General features: G+C 41.3%; 1 protein-coding gene across 5 annotated transcripts in view; it reads right to left on the bottom strand.

The window, feature by feature from the left end:
- LOC119455448 (WD repeat-containing protein 7) overlaps nucleotides 1-14382 on the bottom strand; it is a 136616-nt gene that overhangs the window by 103663 nt on the left and 18571 nt on the right. For 3 of the 5 annotated variants that reach the window (XM_049668780.1, XM_049668781.1, XM_049668783.1), the window contains exons 7-10: nucleotides 10433-10552; nucleotides 5691-5836; nucleotides 3401-3424; nucleotides 117-207 (exon numbers count right to left, since the gene is read on the bottom strand). In XM_049668780.1, coding sequence (XP_049524737.1) covers nucleotides 117-207; nucleotides 3401-3424; nucleotides 5691-5836; nucleotides 10433-10552 — 381 coding nt within the window. The remainder of the gene's footprint in view (nucleotides 1-116; nucleotides 208-3400; nucleotides 3425-5690; nucleotides 5837-10432; nucleotides 10553-14382) is intronic. The other 2 variants (XM_049668782.1, XM_049668784.1) reach the window with 1 other exon arrangement.

Below are 14382 nucleotides of genomic sequence, written 5' to 3'. Positions count from 1 at the left end.
TTTCATGGCTTCTCTTTTTTTGATAAAATACCACTGTAACAAAATCCACTTTGTGTCCTAAAGATTTTGTCTTAACAAGAGTTTACTGCTACGGTGTGACTTTGAATGCAACTTGCCTCGTCATTGGGAACAGCGAGTACACAGAAGAGGAAGGCGTTGTCTTCGGTGTTGGGCCCAGTTCGAAACTCTCTGCTGTCAGCAATGGCACTGAGGCAGCACAAGGAATGAGGAAGTGCAGCTGGAATTAGTCGGCAGATAAGCACGGCCCCCGTCATAGCCTCATCAGCCGATACAGGCACCACCAGACTGGCAAAACCATGGCCAATGACTATAATGACCAATGTTAGAGGAACACTAAAGAGAAACACTTAATCTTCTTTGAAAACTCTACTTTCATTAAATTTACTGTACTAATAGGTTGTTTATTAGAAGAGAAAGCAAAGGTCAATGTTCCATTTTTTTTTTTAATTTTGCGCCGAAACTAGCATTAACTCGTCAGAGTGAAGTTGCAGATTTCAAGTTATTTTCTTGTATTTTGGCCGTTCTGGCTCAGTAAACAATTCTGAAACTTGCCAAGTTAAGTCTTTGTACTTTTTAGTGTACAGTGTAGTCCATCTTTACCGAAAAAAATTAACTAGGCCCAAATAGGCGCCTTCCAAATCCATGACATCACGGTAGGTACTTTACAGTGGCGTTGCCAGTGCCTCCACCTGTCTTTTGTTTTTGCATCTTCTCTGGATCATCAAGCCTCTTCTAATGGTAAGATTTTCTTGATATTGTAGAAGGATAATTTACAAATACAGCTCAAACAATATTTCTCTTTAGTGTCCCATCAAGCAAGCAAGCAAGCGAGCAAGCAACATGCCTGTGTGTTGGATAGATACTTTACTGCGAATGACTTGTTCGATGACATCCCTACAACTCAGCTTCACAGTCAGCTAAATGACATCATCTGTCATTTAAAATGTTTTGTTCACTATAATTTAAGATTAATGTCTAGGGCTTCAATGAGTATGTGCACTTTGTTTTGTAACTTAATACTGATTAAAAGCTTTCATGTTTACCTTTTTCTGTGCACATTGCTCTACAACTTACTACTACTGCTTTAGAGCTTTGGCATTTAAAAATTTTTTGTTACTGTTTCTAACACTACTTACAATGTTCTGTTCTCCCTTATTGTTTTCAATGCACCTTTGCTTTACACTTCCTTCAAAGACAAGTGTCTGTTCATAGCAGATTTTCTTCTTCTTAAACTACGGACTCCTCACTCAACTCATGGAAGAGTTAAGAGGTTCTGCCTCTATGAAATTTCTAATCAATTACGAATAAAAATTGATTGACTGATTGACTGATTGAAATGCTTTGCCTTGTTTTTATATGCAGACAGCTGATTTTCTGCTTTTGCAGCTGATCACTACATTCTGCACAAATTTATGCCAGCTGAAGTGGTGATGCCCTCGGCTCTTGAGCCTCTGACAGTTTACAAAACAAACCACAAAAACAACATATTTTAAGCTGCGGTCTATGCACAAAACATTTTGTCATGCAATGAAAACATACCAGGTCCAAAACCTGCTCACTTATTTCTATTCAAGAAATGCCCAAGAAATAAGCTATGGGCAAGAATGCCAACAGCTGATTTCACGGTTCAAGGTTGTTTGAACAGAAGTATGGCAGAAGTAAGCGAGAAAAGCTGGTGAACACATTAAATGCACATGCACGTCTCTTGAAACAGGCTAAGCCAGAGCAGCAATAATCTGCCCTCCAACACCAGCACCTGTTGCCAAACCTATTCAAAAACATTAATGGTACAGCGTACTTGTACAATATGAACTAAAAGGAAAAGCAAACATGCTCAAGCACACATGCACTACAATGTACATATGTAAATATACTACTCAAAGCTTGCAACATCACAATGTGCTCTGGCAAGGGACTTGCAAGCACACTTCCACTACCTGGAGGACATTTTTGTTTAGTCATAAGGACTAGAAATTTTGGTGTTCCTAAACCAACAAGCAGTTTATGCAAAAGCTTGCTGGTGTAGGACCCTGGTGCTGGAAAAAAAAAAGAAGCTAACAGTGATGTACTAATGATAGCCCACCACAGTTATGTAAGGGTACGAACTAATCTTCTTGTTAATTTAATGCCACATCTTAAATAAAGAAAGTATATAAGAATCAAACAATTCACTGATGTGGAGTCAGTTGGCTGCATCCCATTTTCAACTATGTCAAGTTACTCAGCTCTATTCTTAAATTGACAAGTTCATACTCAAATGAGCACCTTGTTAATAATTCAGCAATACTAATGCCAGCTGTTCCTTTCCTGGTGGAAGCTGAAGCAAAAGCAATCAAAAGAACAAACTATGTCTGGACAAGGTCATTTTTGTAAGAATTAATCACTCTTGTTTTCTGAACAGTTGAGCAGGAAGAATGCTTTGGGTACATTACACCGTCATAATCATTAATCATCGTCAGCCTCTTCTACGTCCGCTGCATGATGAATGCCTCTTCCAGCCATCTCCAAATAACCCTGTCCTGTGTCAGCAGAATCCATTCTAGGCCTGCGAAGTGTCCAAGTCTTGTGACGCTACTTAATTCACTGCCACTGCGGGCTGTATTTCCCCATCTCTTGGGTATGTTACATATTGACACTAAAGTAGGATTCATACGATGAATGTGATCACAGAAGAATAAGTCACATGCCATATGACATACAACAGATCACTCTGCAGCTAGCATTCACATGACAGAGGAGAAAAGCAGACTACAACGTAGACAAAGCTAACCTTAGCTTCGCATCCCAAAGCATGGACAATGGCACAAATGCATAGGAACCCTGTACCCTTTTACGCATGGCCATCCTTAATGGCATCGGCAACACATTTTTGTTGTGTATGTTTACATTCAGCAAGCCACTCGAAGATGGTTGGTGCCATACTAAAGCTCTTTGATGTCAATATTTTGGTCCCATTTTTTGCGCAAAATTTCATACATTGATTCAGCTTTTGTCCACGTCATGAATCGTGTTGAGTGAGTGTTATGGGAATGGGTGACATATGATCCCGTGATATGCAATCACCAATCTCAAAATTGCGATTCGGTCTGTCGTGTGAATCCAGCTTAAAAAAACCAAAACAAACCAGTTCACAGGATTCACAGCTTGCAGTGAATTGGTGAGTCGCTCTTCAGGCAGAGGTGCAGGGTATGTCTTTGTGAACATCAATCGTGACACGACAAGTGACTAGCAGGGAGGGTGGAGTGCAAGTTCGCGCTGGAACAGTGAGCGTAGCACATTCCACTTCGTGCAAAACACTGTGCACATGCACTGCGTGTATGCAATGCAAGGTGGGCAAAGCCAAGGTGCAGGGGTGACGGGGTGGTGTCGGTATACCAACCTAATTGCTTTTCCCTTCAGTTTGCTGTTCGGAGAAAAGAACAAGACAGGGTTGATTTTGTTTCTTTTCTGGCAAGCGGAAGAGTATCGCACCATTTGAGATGCAAAAGTCAACCAAAGTCCAGCCATCTTAAGCTGGAGAGAAAGTACACAGCTTGAATGGCACAGCTCACTGATACATTTCTTACTGCTTTCAGGCACACGCGGGAGACTCCCTTTGAGAATAACACGAACAACGCCTTCCATGCGATGAACAAGCTGGGTTCGTCGGCATGTTTCTGCTAAGAACGACCAAAGATGAGCTCAGCTCGTCCGCGATACTTTTCAGCTTCTTGCTATTTTTATTTCTTCTTCAACAACACATTTCATTTTCTTGCAATCGCTTTGTAAGTGCTGTTAAGGTTCAGTTCTGCAATAAATTATTGAGATTTTGTGTAACTAAATGCTGAGGTTATTGTATAGATTGTTCTTTATGAAGTATTCTACAGTAAAAGAACTTGTCATTTCGGTCAGAATTCAGAATAATACCGTGGCACGGAAGGGGTTCAACTGAACAAATGCGCATTGTAGGTACTTGAGCTGTTAGACTTGTCAAAGAATCGCATTAGCCAAGTTTATCTTGAAGGGAGTCTGATGAATATGTGTGCAAGAGCACTGTGTCGATTGCAGTTGTCCATAGCGTGACTTCTGCTAGTAAAGCTATGTGTCTGGTTCGCTGCAATCGGCATTGTACTGATGTGGAACAAGTAGAGTAATCACATTGGCAAAGTCAAGTTAGTTCATGTACACACAGACACAGCAAATGTTCAGTTAATAATGATTCCGATTAGCAAACATGCAAAATGAGATGCAAAAGAACAGACAACTATTGGTTCATCAACAGCAGCTCCCTTTATTAGCACAGAACTTCACCTTCTTCTATCATCTCACTTTTGGAGATGTTACCACCTCATCAGGCATGTAGACAATTATAATTATTATAAATACCTGAAATTACCGTTACGCTATTGTGCCCTACGTCAACATACCAAAGCACAATAGTCTGCAGGGTCTCAAATGCTTTCAATTTTTGTAAACTTTATCGTTTCAAACTGACTACGTTTATGGCCATGGCACATAATTAGGCTGCCAGGTTAACTTGGGCAATGGCTGTGGCTTTGGCAAGAAAGTACAGAAGTATATTTTAGTTCAAAGACAATGTGGCTGCTACCACAAAGACAATGATGAATTGTATAATTTATCATGATTCTTATAACTTGCACAGTTCCAAAAGTGAACATTTGAGGCCAAAATGCCAGAATGACCCGTGAAGCACGAAGGAGTGTCCTGGACAAAGTTCACGCAAATGATGTTTGTGTTCCATTCAAGTTGGTCTAAATTAATTTTTGACAAAGACATTTTTGGTGGGGAAAGTTGTAAAAGATTGTGTGCTACTAAAATAAAAAAATCTAAACAAATAAACAAAAAGCTGTCAAATCTGCTTCATAGCCAGGCATAAACCATGTATTGCAGCTTTCCCAAAGAATTTATGAAGGCAGACTCCCAAAGAACTTACGAGACTAAAAAGGTGTGTCCCAATTTGCTCCTGCAAAAGCATTTCTCTAACTTAATGCAAAAGAAGACAGCTTTTTGTCTGAATTTTGCACCAGAAGTAAATTGGTGCTTTTGCCCCTGGAATCTAAGATAAACTGAAGGGTTATTATCGGTCACCTTTTTAGACTATTGTAGCATATAAAGTAGACGAATTGTCTCACATTTTATTTCATGCCATGGTTCTGCTCAATTTATGTCATAATGACCGGTAACAGAACTTTTCAGTTTGGCGACTTGTGCACGTCGTTTCGTGGAACCCCTGTGAGTTGCGTCCAAATGTACTTATACGTTTGATAGCTCAGCCATGTCAACAGCCTTCAGAACAGTAAGTCTCGTTAACAGTGCAAGCTAGGCTTCACTTTTTCCCTCAGTTCCTTGTTGAATCCCTCATCTGTGTCGTCCGCTTGCTAAACAACAAAGTAGCCTCCATTGTAGCAGACTTCGATGCTGTCTCCTTGAAGCTGTGTTCCCTGCCGTCTGTATCATGACTGCAACAAGACTTAAGATGGCAGTTGTTCAGTGAACATAGCAAAGTAGCTAATTAATTACTGACATTTTAAATGCCCAAACCACGATCTGAATATCCCGAGGTTTGACACAAGTTAGAATTGCATTTAAAGCTTTATTTACCCATAGACCAATGGGATAGACACCAATTGCTGCGTATGCCAATAAGGGAGGGTCAAAGTGGAACTCACTTGGCCGGCAGCTGGTAGAGGTAGCCTCGACCCTTGTCGCTCCACACGCACACGCGGTCAGCAGAGATGAAGTCCCCTCCCATCCATCGCTCACCTGGCCGGTTGTCCGTCGAGCAAAGCAGCGCAAAGTCGTACGCATCGTAGATCTGAGCCGACAGATAAGAGGACAGGGACATGGGTCAATCGTGCATTCATGGCCCTGCTCCCCACACTTGTAGCATGGAATGATGATACGCAACATGCCATCTAATTAAGGAGCTTAAGGGAGGAAGTGGGTTCTAGAAAAAAAATGTTTATTTTTCGAGATATGGTGCTGAATGACTGTACATATATGTAATGATATGTGCTTATATTGCATATGCAGTCCATGTTTGGTTATCTCCTTTGGTTCTAATTTTATGAGAGCTTCCTTTAAATAATTTTTTGCTAAGGTTTGCAAAATATGTGTTGTTTCGATTTTGCTAAACAGGGTATCAATGGCTTATGCATGGTTCAAGGAATGCCGTAAGACCAACCTTATTGCTCTGCCTTACCTAGAACACAAGTTGCGAGACTTCGAAGTTAAGCACCAGAAAAACACTGTTTCATGTTTCAACTTTGAAACCTCGCAACTCACGTTCTAGGTAGGGCAGAGTAATCGGGTTGGTCTTACGACATTCCTTGAACCATGCAGAAGCCATTGATACCCTATTTAGCAAAATATAAGCATAAGATATTTTGCAAATCTTTGCAGAAGATATTTAAAGGACACTTGCATAAATTAGAACCAAAGGAGATAAACAAAAATGGACCTCATATTTGAAATAAGCACATCAAATTACATATATGTAGAAGTTTACAGCACCATAGCTCAACAAATAAAGGTAGGTAGGTAGGTAGGTAGGTAAAAACTTTATTTTTGTCCGGCAAGTTAATAGGGTGGGCTTCACCCTGCCTAGGCGTCTGCCACGAGCCCTTGGGCTCTGGTGGCGGCCCGCTGGACTGCCCACACTTGATCTTCTGGGTCTGAGCTGAGCAGCACAGCACACCAACACGCGGGGACTTTCGCTAGAGGCTGTCTCGCCGTTGCTACTCGTTATCCCTTGGCATTCCCACAGCATATGCTCAAGAGTTGCTCTTGAGCCGCATGACTTGCATTCGTTTGTCGTTTATATATCTGGGTATAGTATATTCCACATTACTGGATTACAGTATGTCCTCGTTTGTAACTGCCGCCACTGGAGAGACTGCGATGTATTTAGTTTTTGATGAAGTGGTGGATTAAAGATTTAAAAATTTTTCAATAAAAGACCCACATCTCCCCTTAAGGGTATAAGTATAGGCTTGTTGGCAGAACATAGCTTGACGTTGATGTAATGAAAAGTGAAAGGCATAAGATTACAAGAGAGGAAGACAGCAGTGTGTATTAGAGCGTGAACAGGGGTAGACAACATTTTATGCGAGATTAAGAGGAAGACATTGAGTTGCGCAGGTCATGTAATGAAGAGAGCAAGTGACCAGTAGTCTAATATAGTAGAAGATTCGTTACCAAGGGAAGGGAAGCGCAGTTAAGAACAACAGACAACTACGGGGTGCGATGAAATTTGAAAATTTGCAGGCATAAGGTGGGGTCAGCTGGTACAAGACTTAGGTAATCCGAACATTGCTGGCAGAGGCTTTCATCTTGTTTGCAGTAAACATAAATTCTGCTGATGATGATAATGAACCTTTGAATGATCAATGCAAAAATTTAAGGAGGGCAGAAGAGAGACCCGATTTCCTTGTGCTTGTCATCAAAAGTTAAGGAACATACATGCCCAAGGTTGGCAGCTAGCTTGCACTAAAAATTCCAGAGGCCCACACAAACAAAAATAAAAATAAATAAAAAAATAAAGTATTCTTTAGTGCCGCCCAAAACAACAGCAGGTCAAAATGGGCATCTTCTTGCCTTGACTTAATCGACGAGTTCAAGCAAGATTATCTTTGAATGAACCACAGATGCAAGCAGAGTCACACTTCATCGAAATCATTTGGTCGAAAAACACTTAATTTATTTCGATTTAACCCCTCACGTTTTCCCAATTGCTATTATTCGGGGTTAAAACTGGGAGTGTAGGAGTGTACTTCGTCAAAGGTAGATGGGCAATATGGCTAACTTCGAGAAAGCAGTAGTGGCTCCGAGGAACAGCATTCAGTTTTACTAAAAAAATAATTAAAATAAATCAATCAATCAAACAAATTAAATTCTGGTTTTGACCACCTGGGGTTCTTTAAAGAGCACCCAGTGCACAGTACAAAGGCATTTTTGCATTTCGCTCTCATCGAAACACAACCACCATGGCTGGTATTTGATCTAGCACGCTAGGGCTTAGCAGTGCAATGCCAAAGCTAATATACCACCATAATGGGTAATTAATCAATCAATCAATCAATCAATCTGTATTGTTTCTTGCAGATATATAACAACCTATTTTGGATCAGATATACAACTTTGGATCAAATCCTAAGGTCATAATTTTTATAGCTTCTTTTTCTTTTTTTTTTTGAGAATTGAGCAATACTGGTTATAAATTCCACTTTAGAGAGAACAAGCATCTGTGGAGCCATCTGCCATGGATTTATTTTTACACACCACTTTAAAACAATAACCCCAAATCAGTGTATGTTACTAATAGAAAAATGTTTTTTTTTTTTCAAAGTGTGTAGGTGAGAAAAAAATGTTTTAGCATGTAGGCGGGTGCAGATTGCTATACACGGTATGCTAAATCTCTCCATAAAGCGTGATTGGCACATGTACTGCAGTATTATTTTTTTTTTTTTGCATTTACTTTTTTGACGATTTTAGTTTCCGAGTCCTGCAGAGTATAGGCCTATAGTTTAAATTGAAGCACCTTGCAACTCTGTGGGGCAATGCCGTGTATGACATTCTCGCATGATCTCGAGAAAGCCGTATAATCGGGGTTCCACTGTATTATTATTAAAATGACAATAACATTTGCAAGGTTTCCAATGAAATAAAGTGCATCTTGCCGAAGCAAAATAACATGACAGTGATAATCAGGTGAAGGCAGCGACCAGCATAAAGTGAATCAGGGCACACATGGGATCACATACAGTCGGCCCATACAACGAACACCGCTACAACGAAATTTCTGCCACAACAAAGATTTTCCGATTCCCCGTAAGCTGCCCATAGAAAGTAATACAAAAAAAGCCTCTTCATAACGAAAGTGTTTTAGTCGGTATTTCCGCTTCAACAAACTTTTCGAGAATGAAACTGGGATTGAATTGAAATTGGAACTGCCAAGTAGTCAAATTAGAAGGCCCTTTCAAAGCTGTAATGATTGTATGTCCGCTTGAACGAGGTTTTCACGAACGAAATCAAATTCAAAGTACCGAGACTGCATGGGATCACCACAATCGCTGACGTTTTCTGCGGTGTGTGTCCGGTCGAAATTGCTACGCCAACAAAGAAGCGTAAATTTCTCTCTCTCTCTCGAGGAGAAGGCACATATGATCGCCGAGGCCATAAAGCGGAAGAAAAAAATCCCGCAGTTTTGCCCGAAAGGCGAAGCATCGATTGCGATAGCAGATTAGTAGACAGCTAAACGAACTAAGGATAGTAGTTTTACCGGCCGTATAAACTTGTAAACATTCGCTTACTAACTAAATTACCAAGCACGGTGTCACGCGGGCACAGGTAAACATGAACACATCTCGCTCGATGACCGCGGAAACTCAGTGTCGACACGCTGGAGTGAGAAGGCGCGGCAATAGCAGCGAGCAAATTGACCTACGTGCCATCTGTCGCTTCACCGCAAACTAAACATCGAAAGCAGTGCACACGACTCTACCAGCACTAGTTGCACTTTTCCCACATTGCAGATTGCTTTGAAGATGAGGCCCGTGCAGGCATGCACTTTGCACATGTCGCAGATCGCTTTAAAAATACGGTGGCTGCACCACAGCCACTGTTGTCAACATGATGCCAACATCTCCTCATCTGGGGAAAATGACAACCCACTAGACACACTGACTCCGGCGACTGCTTTGAAAGTAATGGATCCTTGTGACCTCATTTTAAAAGTAATCAGAGCCCACGACAATGACATTGCAATTGCTCTTTTAACGGGCTGTGAGAGTTGCATAACGCCTTTGCTTGCCGTGAAGCGTAACAAATCCAGGCTGACCGACTTCTGGAAATAAAACTTCCGATAAGTGCAGGCTTGTCAAGCTTGCTTTGTCATAAATATGCAGTGAAATTGTGATAATTCAAACCGCTTCATTGTGACGGCGCATGTGTCGCAAAATGAGTGTTTCGCGATGGGCGGGGCATGCGCGTTGGTTTAGGCGTCAGCTGCAATGTACGAAAAATGCTGTAACAGTGGCACGAAATGCGTTCTCTCATGAAGTTAACACTTTATAGACCGCCTTCGGTACGTCTCAACCTTTGCCCCCATGCCATCACGAAGGTTTCCCCAACGATGGTTTCGGTTTTGTTAGTGGCTTTACCGTTTGGCGTACGTATATACATACTAATTTCGCGTCAACGAAGTTCCGCCACAACAAAATTTTTCGCGTGTCCAGTGAATTTTGTTGTAGCAAGACTCGACTGTATTATTAAAGGCAAGGGCTCACTTCCAGCCTCTCGGTGATTCCTGTTCACAGCAACGAGCCCAGGGAGCATCACAGATGACTTACATTACTCTGGTGAATGCACTGCACCGAAAAACTTCCCAAGCAGAAATGCTCCATGCACTCACATGCCAACATTTGGCCGTCACCACAAGTATGGTGCGCTGATTGTAGGCGCAGCACGCCAGGCAAAGGGTGTTCATGCACTTGAGGGTCTTGGACTCATCCTCGTACAGTGGGCTGGAAGACTGCAGTGACAAGACAGAAATAACTTGCAATTACTTAAATACAGTCGTTACAGTCAAAACTTGAAGGAATGAACACAGACATAATGAATAATTAGATGCAACAAAGTAAACATAAAATGTTTTTCACCGATATTAGCATGCAAAGAACATTGTTCGGTAAAGAATATCAAATTCGGCTTATGATGAATATCGGATTAGATGAAGGTAAGGTAGACTCTGCTTAACAGAACTCGAAGGGACAGAAAAATATGTTCCGCTTTTCTAAAGTTTCATGTAAGCAAAGGACAGAAAGATCAACACTCGTTTTATTCTAAATGCGTTTGAGAGTTTTGATATTGCTATGGCAAAAAACGATACATTACTGCACTCTACTTCTAATACACTATTATAGCTTTTGTGCAAGTTTGTGTTCATTCACGAAAAGATTCTCAATGATTCTGCACAGTTTTTGCATCCGAAATTGCTCTGCATACATTCAACTGCAACTCTTGCCGTCTGGTCCAAAGGAGTAGCGTACACTGGAACAGTAACGCACACTCAAACAGTCTTTGGCACGAACTTAGCCAATATTTTCAACTGTCTCCTTTGAACACGTAACAAAGGCATCATCTCAGGCCTCTTATTCCTGGCGGTGTGAACGAAGCACTAGTGGAAGCCTGACTGCAAGATCATATACCTACTCTGTAGTGCTCTATTCCTTCACAGGGGTCATTACTTGCCCAGTGAAGCCCTATTGACAGAAACGCCGTTGCAACTTCCCCTCTTATTTATTTGCATTTCCTTCCCCACAAATGTTTGATCGACCAGATTTTCTTAATTATTTATAGCATTGTCATTTGACATGTTGGTCAAATTTTTCTTGCTCCATACTATGATGAGGTAGGCGGCAGTTTCAGCTGAAGTTCCATTTACCTGAAATTTGTTAACATTGCCTTTATGGGCAGCCAACCAAAATTTATACCATTGTTTCATTTATCTGGGATTTCCATCTAAACGAGTTTCGTTTATCCCGAGTCCACTGTATTTTTGTGTAAGATGCAACATCATTCTAACGAGGTTCAACTGTATAACAAGGTCACAAGTGACATGAAAATACCTTTTTTATAGTATTTCATATCTGTTATAATGATGTTATCTGCATAAAAGATCTCCATCATCATTGGGTGTATGTAAGCAAGATAACTCCACAGAGTCCGCAAAGGGTCTAGTACTGCAAATTTTGATGGCTACTTGGGCGGCTTGTCGCACCAATGCTTGGCACGTGAGCAATGCTAAATTATAAACATGTAAGTTTGACCCCCGTTAATATGCAACTGTGCGATTGGCCAGTTCACAGCATTGATACGTTTCCTTGTCACCTGTGGACCAGCCAAGCCAAGCTGCTGGACAAAACATGCAAGCACATCCATAATGTGCCCATTTCAAGTTCCTCTTGCCAAGTATTCGACATTTCTGCTACAGGAACAGATATTTTAAGCCATTTGCAAGCAAAAATTTTCTTTGCCATAACCGGTACTGTGTTGAATCCCATATTTTTGTTTCGTCACAGCAGTAAAATATTCATTGAAATAAAGCATAGCCAAACGAATATTACTCCGTTGCATCCAATAATTCTCCAATAAATCATCCAATTATCACTGCATTTGTTGCATCAAAGTGCAACTGTGTCCTTTTCAAGTACTAATGAAAGTGAGTGACGATTAAAACATGGTGCATACACCTTGGAACACTTCTGACTTGGCCTGTGCTAAAAAAGTGATTGATGTGTGCATAGCATGCAAGAGAAAACAACTGGAAGATTGACATTCAGGTGTTCGATGTCAGCAGCCATACATGGTCACACAGCAGGGTTTCAGTTCATGCTGCTTTTCACAGGCAAATATCTGAAGTGAATTGGTGTTCTTGAAGTAGGTTGCATGTGAAATAGTAACTAACTTTGTTCCCATGCCTGTAGTATCTGTGAAAGCCCAAACGTGCAAGTCCACATTACTGAAGACCCCAAAACAACTCGCGGAAAATTTCAAAATTTTCAGTCGGTTTGGTGCTTTCCGATTTTAATGATGCTGAAAATGCAACAAGTGTGTTGAAGCTAAATTTGCAATAGATAAAATTTATTGGAAATAAGGAGTATATCCTGCAATCAAGTTTGCTGTAGTGACAAGTGTGGAGGTCTGGGCTATTTGGTTGTGCATCTTTATCTGAAATACAGTTAAACCTTGATGTAATGAACTAAAATGTAAAAAAACTCGCAGTGTAACAAATCATTTTGATTTTCCTAAGTTGATGCTTATAGAACATGAACTTCTAGCCTCAATATAAATGAATTCATCCGCAAGTCCAATATAATGAAGTTCCACTCCTGCTGTGAGGGAAGATCAAGGAAGATTACATGCCATCTCTAAGCAAATTCTTAGCATTCAAAAAGAGAAAACATGCCAATATTTTATTTAAGGCCGTTTCAGCAAATGTGCAACTCGCTGTAGATTAAATTATGTGATCAATATATGGCTAAATGTGAGAGGTATTTGCATTTGATCAAATGCAAGTACCTCTCAGCAAACTTGGGTTGCATGATGTTTCGAGCACATGGTCAATCCCTGCATTCTTTTCTTCTTCTCAGAAGCTCTAGTACAAGCAAGTCAATGCCAATTTCAAAACGAGCAGTAAACACAACCATTAAGGAGCAACTATTACCTGTTACTTTTCCGTTAGCATGTGGCAGCTTGTGAATGTCAAGTAATGCTTTCCAAATTGTCAACTGGCTTAACTGTATTGATCCTTGCATTTAACTCTAGACCACTCATACCAGGCATTCTCCATGATGCATCAGTCACAGTATATTGAAATCCTCACTAGTACATGTTCAAAGGAAGCTGCATGCTGCAATCTTCCTTAAAGGGCTCCAAACTACTTCTGACATTTTGAACACATTTCATGTAAACACATGCATTGCGTGTGGAACATTATAACGATCATCCTTGGTGAACATGGAAGCACAATGCGCCATAGGGAAGCCACAAATAAATGAAAAAAAAAGAAAAGTCTGATGCTCCTCTCTGGGCGTTCTTGGCCCTTTTTTTTGCGTGTCGTAATGCCAGAAGGGTCCTACACGTGACGTCACCAGTGCAAAAGATGTTGACTGGTCGGTGTGATGATTACTGTTAGTGCCCACAAACTGATGAATGCTTGGGTGAACATTTATAGTGTTGGTGGTGTGGCCTCATAACCAGACAAAGAGACCATGTGAAGATAGTGGCTGGACGAAGAAGCGATGACCAACGAACAGGATTCACGGTAGCATCTGAAAGAATGCAGGGCGTGAGGAAAGAAGAGAGATTTGGTCTGGAAGCCCGGAGAGAAGATATACTGGTCCCGGTGCTCGAGGATGAGGCTGTTGGGTGCTGGGCCCAAGCCAATGGACCTCTTCCAACCCCTAGAGAAATATCCAGGACTGTCTTTGTAGCTCTTCTTCAGTCGGTGGCAATTGCAGATCCAGCCATGATTCCCTGAGTTTGGATGGGAAAGACCAGGAGCTGTACTTCGAACATGTCAAGCCAGGACGCTGTTGACATGCTCCTGCAGCCAAGCAAACTGCCGAACCTATCAACCATGGACAGCGACTTGGGTCTCAATTCCATAACAGTGTGTGCGCATTTGCCAGGTTACGAGGCTCTCGATGCCGGTCATCTTCAAGCGGCCTGTCTGCTGCTCCGTTACAGCCGCCAGTGCCTCGCCATAGCCAACACAATCGTGAGCTGAATGAACTCACATACCTCTTAGAACTTTGGTAGAACTTCCTATTCCAGTGTCAATATACTGTAATTTGAGTT

This window comes from Dermacentor silvarum, chromosome 6, assembly GCF_013339745.2.
Source record: "Dermacentor silvarum isolate Dsil-2018 chromosome 6, BIME_Dsil_1.4, whole genome shotgun sequence".
Lineage (NCBI taxonomy): Eukaryota > Metazoa > Arthropoda > Arachnida > Ixodida > Ixodidae > Dermacentor > Dermacentor silvarum.
The sequence above is the reverse complement of the archived record's forward strand: the minus strand, read 5'-3'. Positions and strand labels throughout refer to the sequence as shown.